The sequence below is a fragment of the Eleutherodactylus coqui genome, chromosome 1 (genome assembly GCF_035609145.1).
Source record: "Eleutherodactylus coqui strain aEleCoq1 chromosome 1, aEleCoq1.hap1, whole genome shotgun sequence".
Lineage (NCBI taxonomy): Eukaryota > Metazoa > Chordata > Amphibia > Anura > Eleutherodactylidae > Eleutherodactylus > Eleutherodactylus coqui.
Window position 1 is genome coordinate 479,279,907 of NC_089837.1, and position 23,620 is coordinate 479,303,526.

Sequence of the window (23,620 nt, forward strand, 5' to 3'; positions counted from 1 at the left end):
AACCAATGCGTCAGATAGTCACGTATATTGGTCGGCCGTAAAAACGTTGCCATTTATGCGCTCGTGTGAATGAAGTCTTAGGGTGTAAAATAGATTTTAGATATTTAATAATTACTAAAGGAAATACCCCTACGTGCGTGCGTGCGTGCTAGGTCAGGGGGGCCTGAGCTCCCCCCTCCCCAGCGCATCTTTAGGGTTGCCTGGTAAGCGCCTAATACTGCGGCCCCTGGAAGGGGTTAACTCACACAGTGACTGCCATCTGTTGCTCTGCTCTTTGATCTTGCCCAGCAAGCTTCTTCACTCCTGAATTAACCCCTGGCAGTGGCACTAAGGAGGCTAACCACTGCTGTACTTTGGACACAGAGGAAGTTTACTACTACTATTTAGGGCTACAGAGGCGAACCTATTACTAGGAGTTGGCACATAGAGTGGATCTTATTACTAAGTGGGATGAAAGAAGAGGGTACTATTAAAGAGTAATGCCCTATATGGGGTCTTAGTATTAAGTGGGGCCACAGAGGGGGTGACTATTACTAAGTGGGACCACAGCAGGGACATTATTACTATGGTTCCAGTACTTTATTTATTGAGCTTGGTTTTGGTAATGTATTTATGTTATGAGCTTACCTCTGGTATTGATAAACAGTTAAAGGGTGGAAGGACAAGGTGCAGCTGGCAGTGCAGGTGCATGAAATCCTTGTCCCTCAGGACGATAAGATAAGAGGGACCGCACGCTGTGTTCTCCGTGGGCAGCGCTGATAACAGCTGCTAGAATTCTTTAAAAGCTGTTAACAGCAGCTGTCCTGCAGGAGAACAATAGTGATGTATTTAGAGAACAGACCACCCGCTGTTCTCTAAATACATGCAATGAAGTACTAAAAGGCTGATTGAGCCCAAAAATCGCTCATGTAAATTAACCCATTGAAAACGATGGGTTCTTTTCAAGTGCAATTTATTTGCCTCTTGCAAAGCACAGAAATAGTGCCCATGTAAATATACTCTTATTCACAAAAGCAACCTTCACATGCGTGTGCTGTCCATATTTGCAACTACCTGCACACTGACCTTTTTCAGTCAATGGGGCTACTGGGCCTACTACAAGAAATACAGTAGCTATAAATTACGCTATGCAAAACCGCAAGTGTGCTTTTTCTTTTAAAAGCAATGTCAAATTTTACAAGTATAGTTTCTACCAGATGAACACAACACCCAAGTACGAGGCTCCTCCAAGGAAAAGCAATAAGGTTACCAAAAATGACGTCAAGGGAGACCAGCAAGTGTCGGGTACACGTCATCACTCACGTGGCGGTGGAGGGCAGTGACTGTTTTTGGAGCAATGAAGTGGCAGCAGGTCATCCTGTAGTGTGGGTTAGCACAGAGCATCACGTTGCAGAAGACATCTGTGTCCACTATCTTATGGCTCAAAAGGATTTTATTTAAGCTGCAAATTCAAAACATAGTGTAGATACATTCATGGGATTACATGAGGTTATTCCAAGACAATAACTATGACTCAGACCGTCCTCGGGGTGCAATCATCGATAATACTAGAACTACAAAGCCTTTCAACATTCTCTGAACATATAATCAAACAATAACCTCCCAAGCAGGAAAAAATGAGAAAAAACAGAGGGTTAGATATTAGGAAATAGGAAAAAGGGAGACAAAGATGGGGAGAGGAAGCGAGGGGAAAGGGATCTGGGATTGTCAGGGTGGGTTATCTGGTCTACCCTGGGATTTACTCAGACATGATAGCCGGGAATTTTTACGTCGGGCCCAAAAGATAGTCCTGGAACTATCGTTTGGGCTGGAATACGTCTGACGCTGCATGGGCTCCTATGGGAGCCAATGACAGCGGCCAGAGAAGAGAGGTGAGAGGGAGTTTAGCAGTGTGACTGCTAAAGCCCCTCCCTCTTTCTCTCCTCCCCTCTGGCTGATTACAATGGAAAGGGGTGGGATGGGGCGGAGCTTTATCTTCATCTTCCAGTAGCTTAGAGGGTTGTGCCTCCATACCAGTTTTTTTCACAACCTTTTGGCTCCTCTCATTGCTGGCTGTGGACAAATGGTGGGAGCTTAGCTCTGCCCCCGTCCCACCCCCTTCCCATTGCAAACAGCTAGCAGAGGAGAGTGGAGGTGAGCCGGTGAGGGGGGGGGAAGGGGCAACGGCATGGCGTCCTCGGTGCACATGTGCTGGAGCCCATGCCGTCTGAACGAGCACACAAACGTTAGATTTGTGTGCGCGTTCACGAGTTTTTACGCCTCAGATCGTAGCGTATATCGGCCGGCCATGAAAACGGCGGCCGATATACAGTATGCTCATGTGAAAGAGGCCTAAGGCTTCTTTCAGATGAGCATTGCGTTTTCAGGCAGGTCGCATTGCGTCAAAAATTTATGGCAACACTGCATTGCCACAATCTAATTCCAAAAGGAATTAGCCTTTGCTCGTCCATTCACATGGCAGCATCCCGTGAAAAGGACACTGCAGAATAGCTCTATTTAGCTTAAATAGTTATATAGAGCCAGCTTCAACGAGCGCCGGACGCAGGTAAACTCCCTCCCCCTCCCTTTTTAAAGCTCCCATAGAAATCTATGAGAGCTACCTGGGATTTTCGTCAAATATCATTGAATGCTGCAAGGAAAAATCGAGGTTGAAAATTGCCAGCGATTTGTCGATTTTCAGTCGCATTTTTTTTTTCTTGCAGCTAAATATAGCCCATGTAAATGAATGCATTGGAATCCAATGCTTTACATGGTCGCAATTTTCCCGTGACTTTTTATCGCAGTTTATCGCTGCGAGAAAACGCTTGTCTGAATGAAGCCTAACACTTGTGTAATCAGGAGGAATATAGTTTCTTTTAGACGTTAGTATTTACTTTTAGACGAGCCGTTTTATTGTCTGACGAGCGAGTGGCGTCACCGCTAGCTCGTTCGCTTTCGTGCAGCCTGGTTATACAGCAGATACATCGTTGACTCGTTCAATGAGAAATCGTTCAGAATCGTTCAGGCTTTCACATTCGCTGTATAAGTGAAGGACTGAATGATTGCTGTTTAAGGGTGCATTCAGACGACCGTATATCGGCCGCGTATTCGCGCCAGCCGATATACGGCGTCTCTCTCTCTGCAGGGGGAGGAGGCTGGAAGAGCCGGGAGCAGTGCTCTGAGCTCCCGCCCCCTCTCTGCCTCCTCTTCACCCCCCCCTGCACTATTTTTAATGAGGAGAGGCGGGGTGGGGGCAGAGCTAATTTCCGTAACTTAGCCCCGCCACTCACCCTGCCTCCTCTCATTGCAAATAGTGCAGAGGGGCGGAGAGGGGGTGGAGAGAAGGCAACAAACACGCATTGCGATTTTAACATTAGAAAGTCCTATTGACTTTTGCGATAAAAAATTGTGCAATTTTATCGCGAGCGGGAGCGATATTATTCTCCAAAAAAAGCATCGCTGGCGCTCAAAAATCGCAGGGAACAAAGACACGATTTTGCCGCGAATTTTTCGTAGCAAAACCACAATTGCTCGGGTTTTTTTTAGCATTAATACCGTAGTTCAGTCTAAAAGCACTCTTATAAGGCCATGCACACTCCTCTGAAAAATGTATGCAAATAGGAAAAGAGAGCAATCCCTCTAGAGTGCCACCTATTAGAAGGCAGCATTCCTGCAGGTCAACATTGTATTACGCATGCAATACGGACAGCTGAAACTCCCTTGATTTGCATTGGGATATTCAGACAAGTGTTTTTCAGAACTAAAAGAATCGTGTAATGTCCCCGCAGATGTGAGGCGCTTTTGTGTCAAAAATGTCCGTCATCACTTCAGCTGCTAAAAAGCCGCGCCGCGGGATCGCCAAGTGTTTCCAATTGTCTTCAATGGGAAACCTTGCATCGCTGTGCAATGTGTTTTCCAGCCCCATTGAAAATAAAGGTAGGACATGTCGCAATTTTTTCCCGCACTGCGATGTGATACGGGAAAAAATTGCTTATGACTGCATCGAAAAGAATGGGGTTCATATTCGTGCGAGATTTGTGTGTCTCGTACCTCACAAATCTCGCACGATTTTCTCGGCCGTGTGAATGCGGCTCACTGCCAATTGCCTTGTTGGGCCGGCTTCACGTGGGCATAAGCGCAATAAGGGCTTTTTCAGATGGTTGCGTGCGCAAATATGCTTGTTGCTATGGAGCATATATGTGCATGAACTAGTCTAAAGTCTTTTTTTCTTACCGTGTAAACTTTGCGTTATTCCGCGCGGTAAAAAAGGGAAAAAAAAGAATGATAGGGATGAGCCGAACTTTTCTCACACGTATAAAAACGACATGCGAGACAAATAAGGTAGACATGACAAAAAGGCCCTAAAGCTGGACTCACACGGGGGTAAGCAGAAAAACGGACGCGATAACGTGACTTTTTGTGTAGTGAAGGTTGCGCGATCACGCTCAAATTTATGCACTTTTTGCGTTGCCGAGGTCCATTCACAGCAACGCAGGACTGACTTGCGCTGTTATTTCAAATGGCTCTGCGGCCTAATTATTGCCGGGGGTTTGTGACTCCAAGCGTTTTGTGCAATTACGCGGGTATAGGGTGCACATTTGCGCACACCCACAGTGATTCCTATGCTGCCTTTGGTGCGCAAATGCGTACCAAAACAGAGAATGCTGCATGGTTTTTTGTGCAAGTGAAATGCACATGCAAAAGCGGGAATGGGCCGACTGAAAACAATGGCTTCTATCCTCTGCGCAATGTGTGCGCAAACACGCCCGTTTGAGTACGCCCCTAAACACACATTCGCACTTTGTATTTGCGCAATGTGTTTTTGCACTCACCTGTTCTAGACCGCTTTCATGTGGCCGAGAAAATCACACAAGATTTGTATGTTGCGAGACGCAGAAATCTCACACGAATATGAACCTCATTTTTTTCGAATAGGGTCATACACATGAACGACTTTTTTTCCCCACATCACAGGAAAAAATAGCGGCATGTCCTATCTTTGGGCGTTCCCTTGAAACACATCGCATCGCTCATTGGCGGCGGCACATCGCACGGTGTGCGAGATGCACGCGAGTGTAATGCGATGTTTACCCGTTGAAAACAAAGGGAAACACTATGTAATCATCCACCGCGTTTTTTTGCTACTTTGCTGGAGTGATGCGAAGGGGGTTTTAACACAAAAACGCCTCGCCTCCACGGGGACATCGCACAATGGCTTTCGTGATATCGCACTCGCCCGTGTAAAATTAGCCTGACAGTATTTTACGGACGTACATGGCGTGCGTATTTGTGTGTGCAAGAAAAGAAACAAGTAAGCATGCTCCCATGGATTTCAATGGGCAACTAAGTTAATTTAATAGGTGCTGTTTGTGCGCAATACGCACAAAAAACGAACATGCTTTTTTTGCGCAAATGAACTGTGCACGCAAAATACCTCATGTGAACAAACCCATTGAAGTCACTGGGTTCTATTCACTGCATATTGCGCATGCGTTCACATGAATAAGCCCTTAACCTTCGTGACTGAGAATGTAGGTTACAGACATTTTTATTCTTGGTAAGTGTTCTATTTTAGCAGCAGGGCTCCAAATTATTTACAGTCAGTATAGGAATAAAGAAGAACATCATGCAAATACCCTAGCAACCGTTTCGACGCACCCATGTCGCTATGAAACTACATTTCCCAGCAGCCTTTACGCGGTTTCACCTAAACCGGATGTGACGTAAACTCAGCCCGCTTAAATACGGCTGCTGTGCGTAGTGACGTCCTCTTGTCACTGGTGCCATCTTAGAAGGTAGCTGCTGTGGCTGGAGTCCTGGACTGCGGCCTTCTCGCCATCTGTTGCCATCCTTTGTTGTACGGCGCCATCCGCTCGGTTCACTAATCTTAATCTGTTCTCTGTTCACAGGCCCATCTTCTCAAGATGAGAGCCAAGGTAAGAGGAGTGTGCGGTGTGTAACGGCTGCGGCCGTGTAATAGCCGGGAAGTGCGCTAATGGCCGCCGTGCCGGCTAGGTGCTTGTCCCTTCCTTCACGTGAGTGTGTTGTGTAGTGCGGGCGGCTGCTGGGTGGTCGGGCGTCCTACAGAGGGCGCAGTGCACTGTAGCCGCTGCTGTGCGCTGTATGTGCAGAACGTGCAGCCGTTACTGCGGCCTTTCTAACCGTCTTGTTTTCTCTTGCAGTGGAGGAAGAAGCGCATGCGCAGGTAAGTGCTGCCTCATGTTATGTTCCCCGTAGTCTGACATCACCCTAGTGGGGGCCTCTTCCTCCCAGTCTCCCCTGCCTTGTGTGAGGCTCTAGACATGGTAAGGCCTGCATTGCAGTGTAAGGGGAGATGCACATGGCCTGGAGTGTTGCCTGCAAAGCAGGTTAGAGCTTAAAGGGATATTCTACCCATTCTCTTCCCCACTGATCTGTGGATCAGCCATCAGTAATATCTTAGGTCACTGATAGTTGGGGGTCCTGAGCTGCAGACCCCGGTCCATCAGCAGAATCATCTGGCTTGCTATTGTAAGTGCTGGTCTCAGTACTACTGAAATGGGTAGGAGAGCTGTGCTTGTATGCTACTGGCTGTGACCTGAGCCGTAGAGGGGCAGGGAGTGCTCTAACTGAGTTCAGTAGGAGTGAAGGCCGGCCCTTCCTCTGGATGCTTATGACTGGCATTAAATTAACCTTATGACATCTGTCTGCCTGGGAGGATTCCCCCCCCCCCCCCCCCCCCCTTTGCAATATGTAGGGTGACCGCTTGCAGATCTGTCTTATGTGCAGGGACCCTTAATGGAGTTGAACTTTATGAAATGACTCTATAGGTCGGCGATATCGGGTCGGTGGGGTTTGGCATCCCGCAGGTTGGTTTGTTTTGAAGGGAATTGCCTTGGAACAGCGGCATAAACTAAATAGGCTTTTAGACGGAAAGGTTATTGTTCGGATGAGTAAATGTGAATGATTGGGCTAAACACCGATCGTCCACTCGCTCACTAAAACAGTATAATTAGCTCGTCTAAGAGGGCCCCTGGTTAGGGGTCTTTTCAGGGAGCCGAGGGATGTGTGCTTCTCTACTTGCCCAGTTACCTGTTCCCACGCTGTCTGCCATTAGACTTGTGCGCAGTTTGAACATCTTTTCAAACTGCTGTGTGCAGATCGCCATGGAAGTCTATAGTGCGTGATCTGATAAGGACTTCAATCAGCAGACAGCAGGGAAACGATGAGTAAGAAAAAAAACAAAAAACCTGTTACCTCCTTTGACAGCATAACTTCGTTTGTGGTGCTGTTCCAATTTGAAAGGTTCCCTTTAGGCAACAGCAGCTTGGAATGGGGCTGCAAACTGCAGTCATTCATGAAGAGCCACTGAAAAGCATGAACTATTCATCTACCTTTACAGAGAGGATTGCGCAACTGTTAAAGGGGTTTTCCAGGTAGCGTGCCCACTTTGTGCTGGGGCATCTGCCACTTGGAGTGCCTAAAGGTCCATTTACATAGAACAAATGTCGTTCAAACGATGCCTGACACTCGTCCCTGCGTTTCCTCGCTCCCATGCTCCTGCACGGAAGCTAGCAGAGCTGTCTCGCTCACGGAGTGGCCAGCAGGGGGCGAGGTAGTGCAGGAGATCTCTCTCATTTTGCTCCCCTGCCCCCCTCCATTCACATAACACAGCGGCCGTTTGCTACTGAACGATGAGCTCATTTATGCAGCATAAAAGATCAGCGATGACCTCACCGTTCAGTTTAAACAGCGGCTGATCAGTAGCGACCGGCTGCTGCTATGTGAATGGAGAGGGGCAGGGGAGCGAGAGGAGAGAAATCTGCACTGCCCCACCCCTTGCTGGCCACTCTGTGAGCGAGACAGCTCTGCTAGCTTCTGTACAGGAGCGAGGAAACGCAGGGACGAGTGTCGGGCATAGTTTGCCCGACATTCGTCCTGTGTAAATGGACCTATAGTCTGCTGTTGGTGTGGACTGCACTTATAGTCAATGGTGCTGCCAACATTTCCGCAGCCTGGTGTGGTTCTACAGGCAGACTCTCATTGACTTTAATGGGAACTGTCTGCTGTACCAAACCAGGCCACTGCAACATGGACAGTGCTGGCAGCTTCCAGCACTGTCTATACCGGCAGTAGACTGGGGGATCAGGTGGGCATCCCAAGTGGTAGACACCTGCCAATAAACATTAATCTAAGGATGGGTCATCCAGAAGCCCCAGAGAACTCTCTTAAAACATCTCTAAATGACAAAGTACCTAAGAACATAAGTGTTAATTTGTGCCCCTGAAGGGACTAATACAGAATTCTGGAACTAGTTGTCCATGTTCAAACTAGCTGTTCCCCAGATGCATGTAGATGCTTTCCTGGTGATTATAATTATGCCACTTGTGCTCTCGGGTGTTGGGGTCATTGCATGATCCCCTAATACAGCAGCTATGAGGTCTGCAGCTTTATATGGGAGATGGCTTTGTAATTAAACTTTTTTTCTCTTATTTTTTCAGACTGAAGCGTAAAAGGCGAAAGATGAGGCAAAGGTCCAAGTAAACTCCTCCATTGCTAGTTACAAGGCCGTCAAGCTAAACACAGCACTTCGGATAAGGGTGAATCTACAGCCTTTGTGATCTTTGAGATGTCTTCCATCTTGGCCTATTGGCTGTCTTCATGGTTGTGACCACCTACCTGGGATCCTCAGCACTGTTGAAGCTCGACAGCGCGTGATATCTTGGACTGCCATGCTAGTGATCCCTGCTTTCAGGAGTTGGACTTGTTATGGCCTTGTGCAGCAAGTGTAATAAACATGTTTTTGGTTAAACAAAGTGATGGTTTATATTGCCTTTTTATACAGGTTAGCGCGTTTGCAATCCACAACGGCCAAATGCCCACGGACAGATTATCGCTGCAGAACTCACGGTCAGACACCGCTGCGATTTCCACAGCAATGTCCGTCCATAGACATGCTATTCTTCCCTGCCCATGAGTGGAAATCGTCGTTTTTTTGTTTTTTTTTCCCTCGCTCACGGGCAGAGATTTGCAGCATGTTCTAATCTGTGCAGAAAAATGTAGACTGCTTCCATTGCAGCCAATGGAAGCCGTCCATCCTACTATACTCCCTGCTGTGGGCACAACGGAAGTATGGCAGGAATCTGCGTCATGCACTGCACACTCGTGGCAGATCTGGACAGGTGAGTATAGGGTCTCTGGGGGTGCCGGGGTCTGATTTCACAGGTGGAACCTGACCCTGCTGTGGGCAACAGGCCTAAAGGTGGGGTCTCATCTGCATTGGAAATTTCACTTTCCTGCTCAATTCAGGCAGCAGGAAAATTCAGCCCATTGGTTCTGTCTCTGGTTGGAACCAAACAACATCAGACCGACCCCATGACCTATAATGGGGTCTGCCTGCCTTCTGCCGACTTGGTGTTTGTAGCCAGATCTGTGAAGAAACCTCCAGCCGGAGGTTCAAACAGGTGAGACCAGCCTAATGGGCCATCTCGGCTTTAAATCTTGATTGAGGAAAACTGGATGAATGACATCTAAGGCTGGGTTCACACTTGGCGTATTCCCGTCAGAAATCTCACGGTTTGGCCGCAGCAAAAACCGCGAGATTCCTGCCGGGAGAACCGCCGCGGTTTAAGCTGCAGCGGCTTTGAAGCGGCCCGGCCGCTTGCTTTTCCGTTGCAGCCGGCTCTCCCATAGAGGAGAGCGTGGCCGTGACATAAACAAACGAAAGTAAACAGACATGCTGCTTCTTTTGAAACCGCAGCCGCGGTTTCAACCGGACTTACCGCAGCGGATTAGCCATCCCGTGTGGACGAGGTTTCTGAGAAACCTCGTCCACGTGGCTGGCTAATCCCGAGATTGGCGGCCGCAGGCGAACCTGCTGCGGCAGAACCGCGGCAAATCCGCCCTGTGTGAACCTAGGCTAAAGGGTATTTAAAGGTTGGTTCAGGAACGCACATGGTATGATGACTGGTAATGCTCATCGGGGCTCACTAACACAATTTGATGTGCAATCTGGAGCTCTTAATCCTGATGTATACTTCCAAAGGGAGCTCTCAGTGTTTCCTCCCTATGCCAATGCTGCATAAGCATGTCCTGTGCATTGTAGAAGCTGGTTTTTGGCATGGATTAAGCATCCTATTCCCTACACTAAAGTAACACGTACTGGCACATGTCAAAAGGATCTCATAACTCTACAGGGCGTATGGTACTTAATAGCATCACAGCAGCACTGTAGTGATAAATGTAGCAGCCTAATACTTAGTGGAGCACCAATCACCATCACTGCTCCAAAAACTGCATAAATGGTGCAAAAAAAAAACCTGCATCAACTACACCTTTCTGTCGAAATAAAGGCATCAGTGGATGCAGAGGTTTGTTTTTTCTCTGCACTATTTATGCTGCTCTGGACTTTTTTTTGAGGTTGTCTAAGGATTGGAGTTTCATCCTGATTCCTGGAGCTCTGCATGCTATCCACTTCCCACATTGTTGGCTTCCTGGCAGTGCTGTTGATACCTACATACTCATTGAATGGTCAGTCAGTGCTGACTTGGCCAATCACAGCATAGCACTCTGAATTCCCACTATTTACAGTGCAAACTTTCCAACCACCGCAGTGTCTTATTGGTGGTTAATGAAAACAAAGGTTTGGTACGGTGTTAGCCAGTAGAGCAAAATGTGATTGTTCCCAGCAAGAGAAACCACAATCTTGTAGATATGATACCTTATAATGACTGCCAAAAATACGTGATGTAGTAATAGCGAACTTCCGAACCAACGCAGGGTTCTGATTTAAGCCTGAAGAACCCTGCGTTGGTTCGGAAGCTCGCTATTACATGTATATTTGTTAGCCATTAAAAGGTATCATATCTACAAGATTACTTGGTTTCTCTTACTGAGAACAATCACATTTTATTGGTGGTTAAAGACATTCGAGAAAATGTGGAAGAAAAAAAAGACAGCACTCATTGTTAAAGTAGTGTGATCAAACCAGGCCACTGCAACATAGAGCTAGCAGATGCCACAAATAGAGCATCTTAATGCTAAGTTTGTTCGAGCAGAAGGGTTGACCTGTCTGATCATGTACTCTGGCTGTACAATGCCATGCAGAAACCAAGGGTGTGGTATTATAAAAAAAAAAAAAAAAAAAAAAAAAAAAGGCGCATATCATACATGTGGCACTGCATAATGCCTATCTGTGTAGGCCAGATGGGTACCTTCCTTGACTTCCAGAAGGTTGTCATCAAGGCCCTAATTTTTGTGAACCAGGAAGGGGGAGTCCAGTACTTCTAGAAGCAAGACCACAGGTATTGTACCAGGGCAACACTTTCCTAGTGAAATTCCCTCCACTAGGAAGGACCCGAAAAAAAAGTGGTCAGTTACAAATGAGGGGAAAAGGACCCCCCCCCCCCCCCCCCAACCCGGCCTGTGCATGAGACTGCTTGAAAATCACCACGTCTGGAATTGTTGCATTGAACCATCGTTGTTACCCTGATCTCCGTACAGCCATACATAAAGCCATACGCCGGTCCTTCCCTTCTGAGCCGGCCATGTGCCCGAACAGCAGTTTATGTCCAGATATGGTGCGTTTCCATGCTTGGGAGAGACCGGGTAACACATTGTGGGGTTTCTCTCCTTTTTGCCTTGGCGAAAATAAAAATCTGGGGCTAAATCTACATATTATGGTGAGGTCAAAACACTCTACTCCCCTCTATCAACTTCCTGAGGGGTCTGGTTTCCAAAATGGGGTCAGTTCTTGGATTTAAAATCTACTCGTACCTCAGGGTTTGCGACCACTACATGGCATCTGAATTATTAGAGCACAGTCTGCATCCAATCTCCTTCCCTTCGGAGTCCTGCCATGTGCCGGAACTGTAGTTTATGCCCACATATGGGGCATTTCTAAAACCATCAGAATCCGGTAATAAATTCTGAGTTTTGTTTCTCCAACTCCTGCTGTGTTCTGGGAAAAAAATGGTTTTAAACTGAAAATCTGCAGGAAAAATAATTTCTGAACGTTTTCTTTCATTTGTGAAACATCACAAGGGTTAATAAACTTCCTAAATGCCATTTTGAATATTTTAAGGGGTGCAATCATTCATGGGGGTCTTCTGAATTATAGGCTTTCTTAGTAAATATGAAAAAGTACTGCTAACGGTGTTGTGGAGTCCTAAAAAGGTAAAATAACACTTAAATGATTGAAATGTAAACTAGGCCTATGGGAAATATAACTATTGTGGTTGACCACCTGTCTCGGTCTGCCTTCACATGGGCGAGTGCCTAGTCTCGCGCTTGTCAACATACGTTTTACCCACGGATGCAAGGTGGTTCTTATGCAAAAACTCCTCGCATCACTTCTCTGAAATACCGATCCCTGCTGCTTGTCTCACACATCAGAGGATCAGCAAATACTTCCCATCGACTTCCATGGTAAATATCACTTGGCACGGCATGTGATGTTTGACTGTCCCCTTGAAGCGAACGCTAAAAAATTGGGCATGTAGCGATTTAAAAATTTTTATTTTTTTTTAAACCTTGCACTGCTGTGAGGGAAAGAATTACTCCTGTGTGTGACTCATTCAAGAAAGTGAAGTCCATGTTCCCGTCAGTTTTGCGGGTCTCACAACTCGGGTGCGTTTCATGCTCGTGTGAATGTAGCCTCGGGTCGGGTTCACACAACTGTAAGCGTAAAATTAGTGCGAGGGTCATGCGGCATTTTATAGGATTTTTACAGCTGTGGAGCTGCCGGTGACCCGTCATAGTGCCGCGTGTGGCGGCGAAATTGTACATTGAGCAATGGGCTCTATCTCGTGGAAAAGTAGAACATGCTGCGTTCTTTTCTGTGCTAATATGCTCAAAACTGCATAAGACAATGTAATTGCGCGTGTTACCACGTATCACACAGGCGTACAGAGGCTGCGTAAGATGCGGTAAACATATGCTAACCACATAAAATTGCAAGCTTAGACTTAGGCAGCCATTGCTTCACAAATGCAACAAAAAATGCAAGGTCTGCACATCCAACAAATAAACGCATGGGGGTACGTAACCCCGACAATACAGTATGTGTACCCGCGCATTTATTCGTTGGCTGTGCAGACCTTGTGTCGTGCGCTCCTTTTACCTGTCTGCCCTAAGCCTTTCTAATAAGATCTTTAAGGCCTCATGTCCACGGGCAAAAGAACAATTAAAATCCGTAGCGGATCCGCACCCCATAGGGATACATTGACCCCCCGCGGGTAGATAAATACCCGCGGATGGTCAATAAAAGCGAATTTAAAAAATTCTGGAGCATGAAAAAAAATGGACACGCTCCATTTAGGTGCAGTTCTTCCGCGGGGACGGCTCCCGCAGGCTTCTATTGAAGCCTATGGAAGCCGTCCGGATCCGCAGGAGACCCGCGCCTGAATTAAACTCACCTGCTCCGGGCGATGCAGATCTTTCTTCCTTTGCTGAGCACATCCGCCCGGCCGAAGAAAGAAGATCCGGCCGCGAGGAAGGGAAGACACGCACGGTCTGCTGCGGGTAAGTTAATTCTTATTTTCAGCCCTCATGTCCGCGGGGCAGGAGGGACCCGCTGTGGATTCTCCATGGAGAATCCGTAGCGGGCCTAATGCCTCATGTCCACGGGTGGATCGCATTCCGCATGCAGGAGCTGACCCTGCCCACGGCCGAGGACCCTACGTTACTTGTCCGAGTCTTCTCTTTTCTTTTTTTTGTTTTCCCGTGGAATCTGGGGCCTGTCCGCAATTTAATTGTGGATGGGCTGTGGATCGGGCGGCCTCCACTGACTTCAATGGAAGCCGTCCATGCGAGATCCGCACTGAAATGGATCACGCTGAGATTTCTTTTCCGGACCAAAAGGTTCGCAAATCAAGTCTGCATGCTTTAATTTCAGTGCGGACGCCCATGTTTCCCTAAGCCAGGCTTGAAGTGCGGATCGTTCGCGATTCATTTCCGCCCGTGGAAACTGGGCCTAGGGCTCCTTCCCACGGACGGATTTGCTCACGGATTGCTCAGTACTCACGGTGCGGAATTCCACCGCGGAATTCCGCACCGTGAAATCACCCGTCCTCACCCGCGACATGCTCTATTTGTGGCGGGTGTACGCGCGGACGGCTTCCATTGCAATCAATGGAAGCCATCCATCACGCTATCTTCCGCTGTAGCACAGCGGAAGATAGCGTGAAACCGCTTCCCCGCCGTGTCATGTGACGTGGCCAGCGTGTCACATGACGCTGCAGCGCGTCACGTCGAAGCGTCATGCGGGACCCAGGACGCCGGATCCGCAGGTAAGTATGGGGTCTCTAAAGGGCGCCGTGATGGGCTCCGCGGCGGAGCCTGTCATGGCCGTGTGCAGCCGGCCTTAAACTGGTGTCCTGCGACCCTGAAACAATTTTCAGCTCAGGCTCAAAAGAGAGATCTCCAATAGTGCTAGGACCTATCCGTAACCAGGGTCACCGAGACGTGGTGGATGGGCCCACATTTTTTGATCACAGTATGTGCCAAGAAGCTTGCAATTTTATGTGGTTAGTATATACAAGAGTTAGGCCGCCATCACGTGAGCGTTTGACCACACGTCTTAGCGCTACGATTTTACACTATGAACAATGCTTTTGGGGGGGGGCACATATTGGCGTATTTTACTTTTTCAGTCCGCAGGGCATATTTATTTGCGCACGGGGCACAAAGACACGCCAACTTAAATGGCTAATTCACCTAATGAGTTCCAGATGTCTTCTTTTTCTAGCGGAATTACGTATCAGAGTTTCACGCATTGAGAACGCATTTGTGCCACCGCCATTGACTTCTATGGAGACCTTTGGTACGCAAATACGCAGAAAAATAGAACATATTCTATTTTTTGCGCGACTGAAATGTGTGCACAAAATACAGAAATGTGAGCGACCCCATTGAAATCAATGAGTTCTATTCTCTACATATTGCGCACGCAGTTACATTGATGTGAAGCTGCCTGTATTTTTATCTAAAGATATTACATGTGTACGGATCCTGCCGCCGCGGCGTTATATTATATTGTCGCAGCCATGGTTCACCTGCACATATGCATCTATTTGTCGGATGCGCAGACCTTGTGTTTTTGGATGCATTATGGTGGCCATACTGGATGTAAATGTGTATAATTTGAAATAAAGGAACAAGCGACAAAGCTTTGATCGTGTCTGCTATATAATAATGATATTATTGTCCGGCGACCCTGTAAGTCAGGCTTTGTATTTTATTTGTTTTTTTGCGCACGGATTTCTGCAAGCCCCATTCCGCTGAATCAGACAAAAGCAAAAATGTATGCTGCACGCTAGCGATGCAGTATTATATATTGCCATAGTGATTCTTCCTGCACAGCCCTTACATTGCACACACAGCATGAGGAAGGGGGCAGAGATTTATGCAACTGCCTTTGTTGCCTACAGCAACCAATCACAGTTCAGTTTTCATTTCTTCTAGCGATCTTAAAAAATGAAAGCTGCGCTGTGATTGGTTGCTATAGGCAACACCTCGGCCCACGGCAGAGCAGCATCACTCTATACTACGTCATTGCTGCTCCTCCTTCTTCTTAGCAAGAGCCGCGCCGCACAAAGCCACGCCCCTCTACGCTACGTGCACGCTCCGGAAGTAGGTGTGGTCTCTTTCCGTGCGGCCGTGAGCAGCGAGCGTTACCTTGTGGCGTCGTTACAAGCGAATGTCCGCGGTGCCGTCATACCGACTCCGAACAGCTATTTGTTGTGGTGTGGTTACCGGGAGCGCCGTGTAATTTGTCCCTGGTACGTATGTGTGCGCGGACGGGGCACGTAGTGTGTGAATGGCGGGAGCGGCACCACAATGCCGGGCTGACTGAGCGCGGTGCCCGCATGGTGTCGGGCTGTGGGGGGAGGGTCAGTGTAATCCCGATGATATCATGTCTAAGCCAGGGCTTGCAGGAGCCATTCCTCCTCCCTAGTAGGCCGGGATGGAGCCTGCGGCCTGCACTGCTGCACGACTACCACTCTGAGGAGGCCCTTTGTCTGAGACTCCCGGGGCCTTCTGGGAGTTGTAGTTTTCAGCAGCTTCGGGAATTGCTAATAAAGAGGTATTCCCATCTAAGCAGGAATACCTTTAATTTATTTTACCCCTTTAAGAGTGGTAAATCTACAGCGCTTGGTCCAGGGCTTTAATCATGGATGATAGCCGACGTACGGCGGGGGATTAAAGCTGCAATCTATAGGAGCAGGTTGGGTTTTTGGATGTCAGATCCAGCTGAGGACCCGGAGGAGAAGTGTTTTTTTTTAACCTCTTCTGCCTTCTCCTTTACAGGCTACAGTAAGTGAGCGCTATCTAGTGAAAGTGGCCGTGTTACTTCTGCTATACAACCCGGCGATCACGGGTCCTAGCGAATGACCCCCAGAGGTCTTACATGACGTCATGGGGGATCATAGATGTTTAAAGGGGGAGGGATTTATTTGTATAGCGCCACCTTATACCGCAGCGCTTTCAGGTATTTTTTTTTCTCTGTATGAAAGGTAGGTTTCGCCTCTGTGGTGGGATTCCCCTTTCCTGCTCTGTTTGGGAAGCAGGAAATGGAAATCCCCACGGCCGATCGGCTCCATCTCAGCGGACAGACCCCGCTGACTATAATGGGGTCTGCCCTGCTTTTGGGCGGAAGAAAGAGCTATATGCAGGGCTTTTTCTTCTGGTACTTTGAGCCGGATCTATAACAGAACCTCTGGTCGGCGGTTCCAATGCAGACGTGAGACCGGCCTTGGAAAGTAAATGTAGCACCAATGGCTGCTGTCTGTATTTTGGGATGGAATTTCTCTTTCTGAGTTACTCATATTCCACATAAGAAAAATGACCCATTAGACTAGATTAGTCATCAGCGGTCAGAAGAGCAAGTGGGAGTGGCGTCATTGAAATCAATGGGAGCGCTGCGCTGATCTTCTGCTTCCTGCTCCTCTCCTGGTGAGTACTGGATGTGATGTGCTGACCAGGAGTGAAGAAGTGGAGTAGCAGCGCGGCGCTCCCATTGATTTCCTTCGGAGTGAAGTCGGCGCTTCCTCTTCTGACCGCTGATTATGACGGTCCACATGGGGTAGTCGGTCAGAAGATCAGCTGATGGGCAGGGGTCCCAAACGGTGTGACCCCAACCCATCAACTATTGATAACCCAAAGAATCTTGGCTACCCACCATTACATTTTGACAATGCCAGGTGACTTCCCACAGTAAGGTTTTCTTAGCCGCATGAGTTTTCCAACAGATGGGGATGGATGGCATTATGTGTTACTCTTTATGGTTGCTTTACATTGTAAATAACTATAGATCACTGTATTGCCTAAAATCTTGCTGAATGTAATGTTCTCTCTTACAGCTTTACGCAGAGCGCTTTGCCGGGGCATCTCACGCACTAAGGCGCAGCGATAAATCGTGACCAATTAAAAAAAAAATAACGCAGAAATAAGCGCTGCTATAACAATGCCGAACAGGGAAAATTACGCAAACGGCGCCGCCGGCAGCGGTAGTAGCACCGAGGAAGCAGCTTCAGCTGTGGATTACGTATGCCGTGACTTTCTCCGCAACGTATGCAGGCGAGGGAAGCGCTGCCGCTTTAAGCATCCAGACAGCAATGATGTTTCCGATCTCGGGGTGCAAAAGAATGAATTTGTCTTCTGCCACGACTTCCAGAATAAGCAGTGTGTTCGCATCAACTGCAGGTTTATTCACGGTACGAAGGAAGATGAAGAACATTACAAGAAAAGCGGAGAGTTGCCCACGCGCTTGCGTCACAAAGTGGCAGTCGGTCTCGGCTTGTCGCCCACTGACCTGGCTAATAAGGATGAGGTTCCCATCTGTCGGGATTTCCTAAAAGGTGATTGCCAGCGTGGAGAGAGGTGCAAGTTTCGCCATTTGCAAAGGGATTACGATTATCAGTTTGAATATCCATGTGATATACGCGGAGGGGCCCTCAATACAGGCCTAAATCCTGGGGGCTTGCCTGCTATCACAACACGTTCTTTCGAGCATTTCGGAGGACATGACGGGATTTCCGAAACTGACCACTTCTCGTCGTCCTATCGTTATGGTGATCGTTTCGATGATCCTGCAATGAAAAGGCGACGAGTGGGATACGATGGGTACTACAGCGCGTCCCCCGTTGAGTACCGTATGTTGGAAGAAGAAAATGTCATGCTTAGGAGGCGTATTGAGGAGTTGAAAAAACAAGTCTCTGTTCTGGCAGCCACCAACGAAGTTCTGCTTGACCAAAATGCCCAATTTCGTAGTCAAGCCAAGGTGGTGACACTGAGCACCCTGAGCACCACGGCTCCAACCAGCGAACAGGCAGTTGGGACAGTGACTAACTACAACCATGGCATTGCGCAAACGCACACCACCTTAAGTAGCCAGGCACTGCAACCCAGACCAGTCACCCAACAGGAACTCGTGGCATCCACCGGCGCATCTGCTTCTGCACAGACCAACGCAGCCGCTCAGCTAAACCCTGAAATTACACCACTCTCTGCTGCGCTGGCGCAAACCATAGCGCAAGGCATGGCTCCTCCACCCGTCTCCATGGCGCCTGTAGCCGTGTCTGTTGCTCCAGTGGCTGTTTCTATGGCTCAGCCCCTTCCTGGCATCACCATGAGTCATGCCACCACACCAATGGTAACCTATCCCATTGCTTCACAAAGCATGCGCATAACAGCCATGCCTCACTAATCGGTGTTTGTTGAAACCCATTCGATGTCCGCATAAGGCAATGGGTTTTTTTTTTTGGTAATGGGTGCCATATCAGTGTGGTGCATTATGTGGGGAGGTAGAAATGTGTTTGAAATGTGCTGAAAATAAGAAACAGAAAATGTGTATCTATACACACATGAATAGTTGAGGTTGTCGTATTTTTTCTTTTAAACTGCGTTAGTTTTTTATCATTTTAAGAATCTTCTATACGTGTTTTGTGCTCGCAGTATATGATCGGAGTAGCAAACTTTTTTTTCCTAATCTAAAACCGTACTGCTAAAAAAAGTTAATATAATCTGTGCCCTTCTGGAGATGTTATTTCTATCATATCTGGCACCCCTAAACTTGCTGATCGTTTTCATAAGAGCAGGGTGTTGGGTTTTCCAATGTTTTTTTTCTAAAGGGTTTTTCTCTTGCCATAGCGAGTTTTAAAATGGCTTTGTTCTCCTATACTAACGATCCTGTCTATAAGAATAGACTTAAAGGGGTTTTCTGCCTTTTCTACAAGTAGTTGATGGACAAGGGAACCCCGTGCATCAGCTTATCGTCCGGACCGCTGTCAGTGCAGACATCAGCGGTCGGCATAGGAAGTGGGAGGATCTGCTTCACTCCCATTGAAGTCAGTGAGTGCGCCGCGCTGCTCTTCCATTTTTACCGGGCAGGACTGGATACGACAAACTTGACCAGGAGAGAAGCAGGAAGTGGAAGAGCAGTGAGCTGCTGCCTTTGATTTCAATGGGAGTGAAGATGGCATAAGCAGTTCCTGCTGACAGCGGGCTGGACGATCAGCTGGTGGATGGGGGTCCCGAGCGATGGAACCCTGTCTATTAACTGCTAATGACCAAACAACCCCTTCAAAATCCAGTCTGTCAGCTTCAACATGCTGTCCAAACTGCAGGCATGATGTTATAGAGCAGGAGGAGCTGAACAGATCGATATACAGTTTTATTCATTTATATCTCTGCTCATCCTGACCTGAACAGTTCAGTGGGCGGAGCCATCTGTGATTGAGAACAGTCTGTGTATGACCATACATGGATAGCTGTCAATCACGGATGGCTCCGCCCATTGGACTGTTCAGGTCAGGATGAGCAGAGATATAAATGAATAAAATACAAGTTCTACTGAATCGTTCCCCATAAACCTAATACTGTATATCAGCAGTTTGGACAGCGTGCTCAAGATGACAGATTACCTTTTAAGTTAGTTTATAGTCATGTTTTTGTGAGGAGTTGCTTGTCCGCTTCTAAAATCTTACAACCTAAGTGGTGGCAGAGCTGTCCATACACATAAGGTAATGGTCCCCACTAACTATAGTGTCTGTTAAGGCATGGAAGCAAGGAAATGTAACGGGATCCTTTGTCAGAGGTGGTACCTGTCAGCGGGTTGGTAGTTGTTTTTGTTTGTTATGGACATGCACAGTTGACTGGGTGTTCATGGGGATGGTGGGGGGATGTCTGTCAGTCCAATAGTATTTTGCTGAAAGCTGTTTTTAGATGTGGGCTGCTGAGACTGCAAGCATGGCTGTGTCCCATCTTTCCATTTTATAAGAGAAAAGGTAATCTTTAATTTTGAAAATATGTTTTCCTGCATGTTTGAGTGTTTTTTGGGTTTCGGAGGCTTTAGAATCTCCATAAACTTGTAAAAAAAAAATTAGAATACACGGCTTCCAAAGAACGATGAAAGGAGTATTCCATTTGAGTCTTTCATGGCATAGTCACACTGACTGGTACACCTAACCTCTGGGACCTGCAGCTCTCTAGTCGTGACTGCCCCTGGCCCGGATGGATGCTGTGGTGGGGACTTGCAGGCTTATGCTGTTTCCATCACTCTATATAGGAAGAGTGTGCCATAAAGGGACTCAGATGGGAATACCCCTTTAAAAGATCCCCCCCCCCCTTTTTTTTTGTATAAAAATTTGAAACTAACTAGCTATGTATATAATCATTGCTTCTTCTTGTGATCTATTCCCCCTTGCATGGTGAATGACAGCCCATCGTTTCAGTTCCATTCGTTCTGTTACTGTAATGTAGAAGATACAATGCTCTTGTGTGTAGAGTGCTTGTTAAGTATATAAAGTCTTTAAACATCTTTACCTTGTTTAAACTGTCTTTACTTAATCTGACGATGTTTGTGTTTTTAACAATGTAATAAAAACATGTCCCCCCGCTGCATCACGCAGAACATTGGCCTGTTTTAAAATGTTCCTTCCGTAATCAAGTAGTTTGCACGTCTCTCAACATTTTAAGTGGGCTGCACCGAAGCCTAGGCAAAGGTATGAAGCTTCCCTTAAGGCCCATTTAGACCCAACGATATTCGCTCAAAGCTGTCTTTTGAGCGAGAATTGTTGGGTCTAAACGCACAGACATTGTGCAGCCTTATCAGTACTGTGTGCTGAGTTCTCAGCAGAATACTGCTGATACTATTGTTTTGGCTAGTATCCCGCTTGGAGAACACAGTAGAAGTATGCAGAAGACAAGAGGTCCAGCTGTCTTCTTTATACCCCGCTAGGAGCGCTCAGCTGTATACCAGCTGAGTGCTCAGTGAACACAGCAGGCGTATGCAGAAGACAGCGCTCTACCTGTGTCCTACATACACCGCTCAGCTGTATACCAGCTGAGCGTTCAGAGAAGACAACAGCTGTATGCAGAAGACAGCGCTCCAGCTGTGTTCTGCATACCCCGCTTGGAGCTCTCAGCCGTATACCAGCTGAGTGCTCCCTGAACACAGCAGGAGTATGCAGAAGATGGCGCTCTACCTGTGTCCTACATACACCGCTCAGCTGTATACCAGCTGAGTGTTCAGAGAAGACAACAGCTGTATGCAGAAGACAGCGCCCCAGCTGTGTTTTCTGCATACCCCGCTCAGAGCTCTCAGCTGTATACCAGCTGAGTGGTCCGTGAACATAGCAGGAGAATGTAGAAAACAGCGCTCCAGCTGTATTCTGCATACCCTGCTCGGTGAGCTCAGCTGTATACCAAGTGAGCACTCCGAGAAGACAACAGCTGTATACAGAAGATGGCTGTCCTGCTTGTCTTCTGCATACAGCGTGAGCTGCTTAACTGTCACTCAAACAAATTTTTGGCCATCATCTTGCCGTGTAAATGCACACAGCAATTATAGCTCAAAATATGTCTTTTGAGCGACTTTTCAGCGATAATCGTTGGCTAAATGCGCCTTTACAAAGAATCTATTATAACAGGAGGATGGACTCCTGGCGCTGTAAGAGCTCTTTCGCATCTACACTTTGGTTTTCACTTTTGCTGCTGTTCAAATAAAACAGCTAAACAGAAGCCCGGTACCGTTTAAGTATCCCATTGATTTCAGTAGGAGCTGAAGTGCTACAGATCAGCGGTTTGCTTCTGTTCCTCCATTAAACATACAAGTTAATGGGTGATAGAAATGCAGGGAAAGGTTTCATCTCACTTTCCGTATTCCTCTGTGTCCTTTTATTAACATGGATCTGTTATAAACAGATCAGAGGCTCAGGTAGGTTTTATGACTCTGCTTTCCTGGTAACAACTGAAACATTTTGGTAGGAAGCACAACAGAAGTAGCGCTACACTAAGCAGACCTAGACACAGCACTTTGTCTTCTCTCCGAAGCCCTCCGTTGCATTGTATGGAGTCTTGAGGACCACAAGGAGACCTATAATGAACACAGGTAAGATGTCACTTAACAGGTGGCCTCGTGACTCAAAGGGAAATATTTCAGACAGACGCAGGGGCCTGTAACAATGGTGCCACCTGGCTCTGGATGGTAAAAAATGAAACCATTGCAGCTTCTTGGGTTTGTCGGGACAATCGGACTATGATTCTCTACTGGTGGTCTGTTGAGGATGTTCTGAGTCTAGTCACCTTGTATGTGTGATCCCAACACCTCCTAACAGTCTAGTCAGAACGGCCCGGGGGACGGACAATTCGTGGATACGACCATCCAGCATCTCGTATTCCAATAACACGCCCCCTCTTGAACGCTGCTAGCTGAGCGAAATCTCATTGATTGCATCGTAGGGGCAGCTAGTGGTGACTAAGCGGTAAAGATGTCCACTATGCACAAGTAGCCTCTGAGAGCCTTTTTATAGGCCAAGGGTAGCACCACTCTTAGGCCTCATGTCCATGGGCGGGTTTGAATTACGGGGTACCAGCACGGATGATCTACAGTTTAAGCCGCCCATAGGGAGACATGTGCGTCCGCAGTTTAATTAAAAGCATGCAGATTTGTTTTTTGAACCCTCTGGTACGGAAAACAAATTGCAGTATGCTCTATTTTGCCGCTGATCCCGCAGGGACGGCTTCCAGTGAAGTCAGTGGAAGCCGTCTGATCCGTGGCACACCCGCAGTTGTCACTGCAGATGTGCCATGCCCACCCCCACCCCCCCAAAAAAATAATGGAGGATATGATCCAGAAAATATAACTCAAATTTTTATATCTTGAGCGCTCTCTGAGGAAAAATAACACCCATATGTATAAACACAGAAAATAGGTCAGTGAGTTTTGTCTATAGTACGATTGAATGGAAATCGCCATTTCACACCGGCAAGAGCAGTATCGTCCTCATAATCCAAGGAAAACCCCTGGATGCGAGGCAATATCACGTGGGAACCGCCCTTCATCCCTGCAGGGCTTATGCAGGAAAAATTGCTCCTCTTTATGACCCCATTCTCGCAACGCACAAATCTCATGATTTTATCGGTGGTGTGATACTGGCCTAAGCCCTTTATATTTCCCATTACGTTTAAATCCACGTTTGGCTTTGGTTTAAAAAGAAAAAAAATGCATTTTTTTCCTTTTTCCTCACAGGTTTTTCTTTGGTGTGATCTTCCCTTGGGTTGCATTCAGACAGCTGTTAAATGGGTTTAGTTTAGGTAGTGTCTTTATTGTGTCATGTCAAACGTTGATCACCATTGGGTTTTCAATAGAATCTGTAAGCTA

At 47.3% G+C, this 23,620-nt stretch overlaps 1 protein-coding gene and 1 long non-coding RNA gene across 2 annotated transcripts; both read left to right on the forward strand.

Annotated features, from left to right (window-relative positions):
* Positions 1 to 5,699: 5,699 nt before the first annotated feature.
* On the forward strand, positions 5,700 to 8,774 carry LOC136586862 (uncharacterized). The gene is made up of 4 exons (XR_010787340.1): positions 5,700 to 5,774; positions 5,889 to 5,915; positions 6,162 to 6,184; positions 8,460 to 8,774. It is a non-coding gene; the product is annotated as an uncharacterized lncRNA (long non-coding RNA).
* A 6,797-nt stretch (positions 8,775 to 15,571) lies between these two features.
* On the forward strand, positions 15,572 to 20,780 carry ZC3H10 (zinc finger CCCH-type containing 10). The gene is made up of 2 exons (XM_066585140.1): positions 15,572 to 15,737; positions 17,319 to 20,780. Exon 2 carries the CDS (start codon positions 17,423 to 17,425, stop codon positions 18,662 to 18,664), a length of 1,242 nt encoding a protein of 413 aa, XP_066441237.1. The 5' UTR covers positions 15,572 to 15,737; positions 17,319 to 17,422; the 3' UTR covers positions 18,665 to 20,780.
* Positions 20,781 to 23,620: the final 2,840 nt, after the last annotated feature.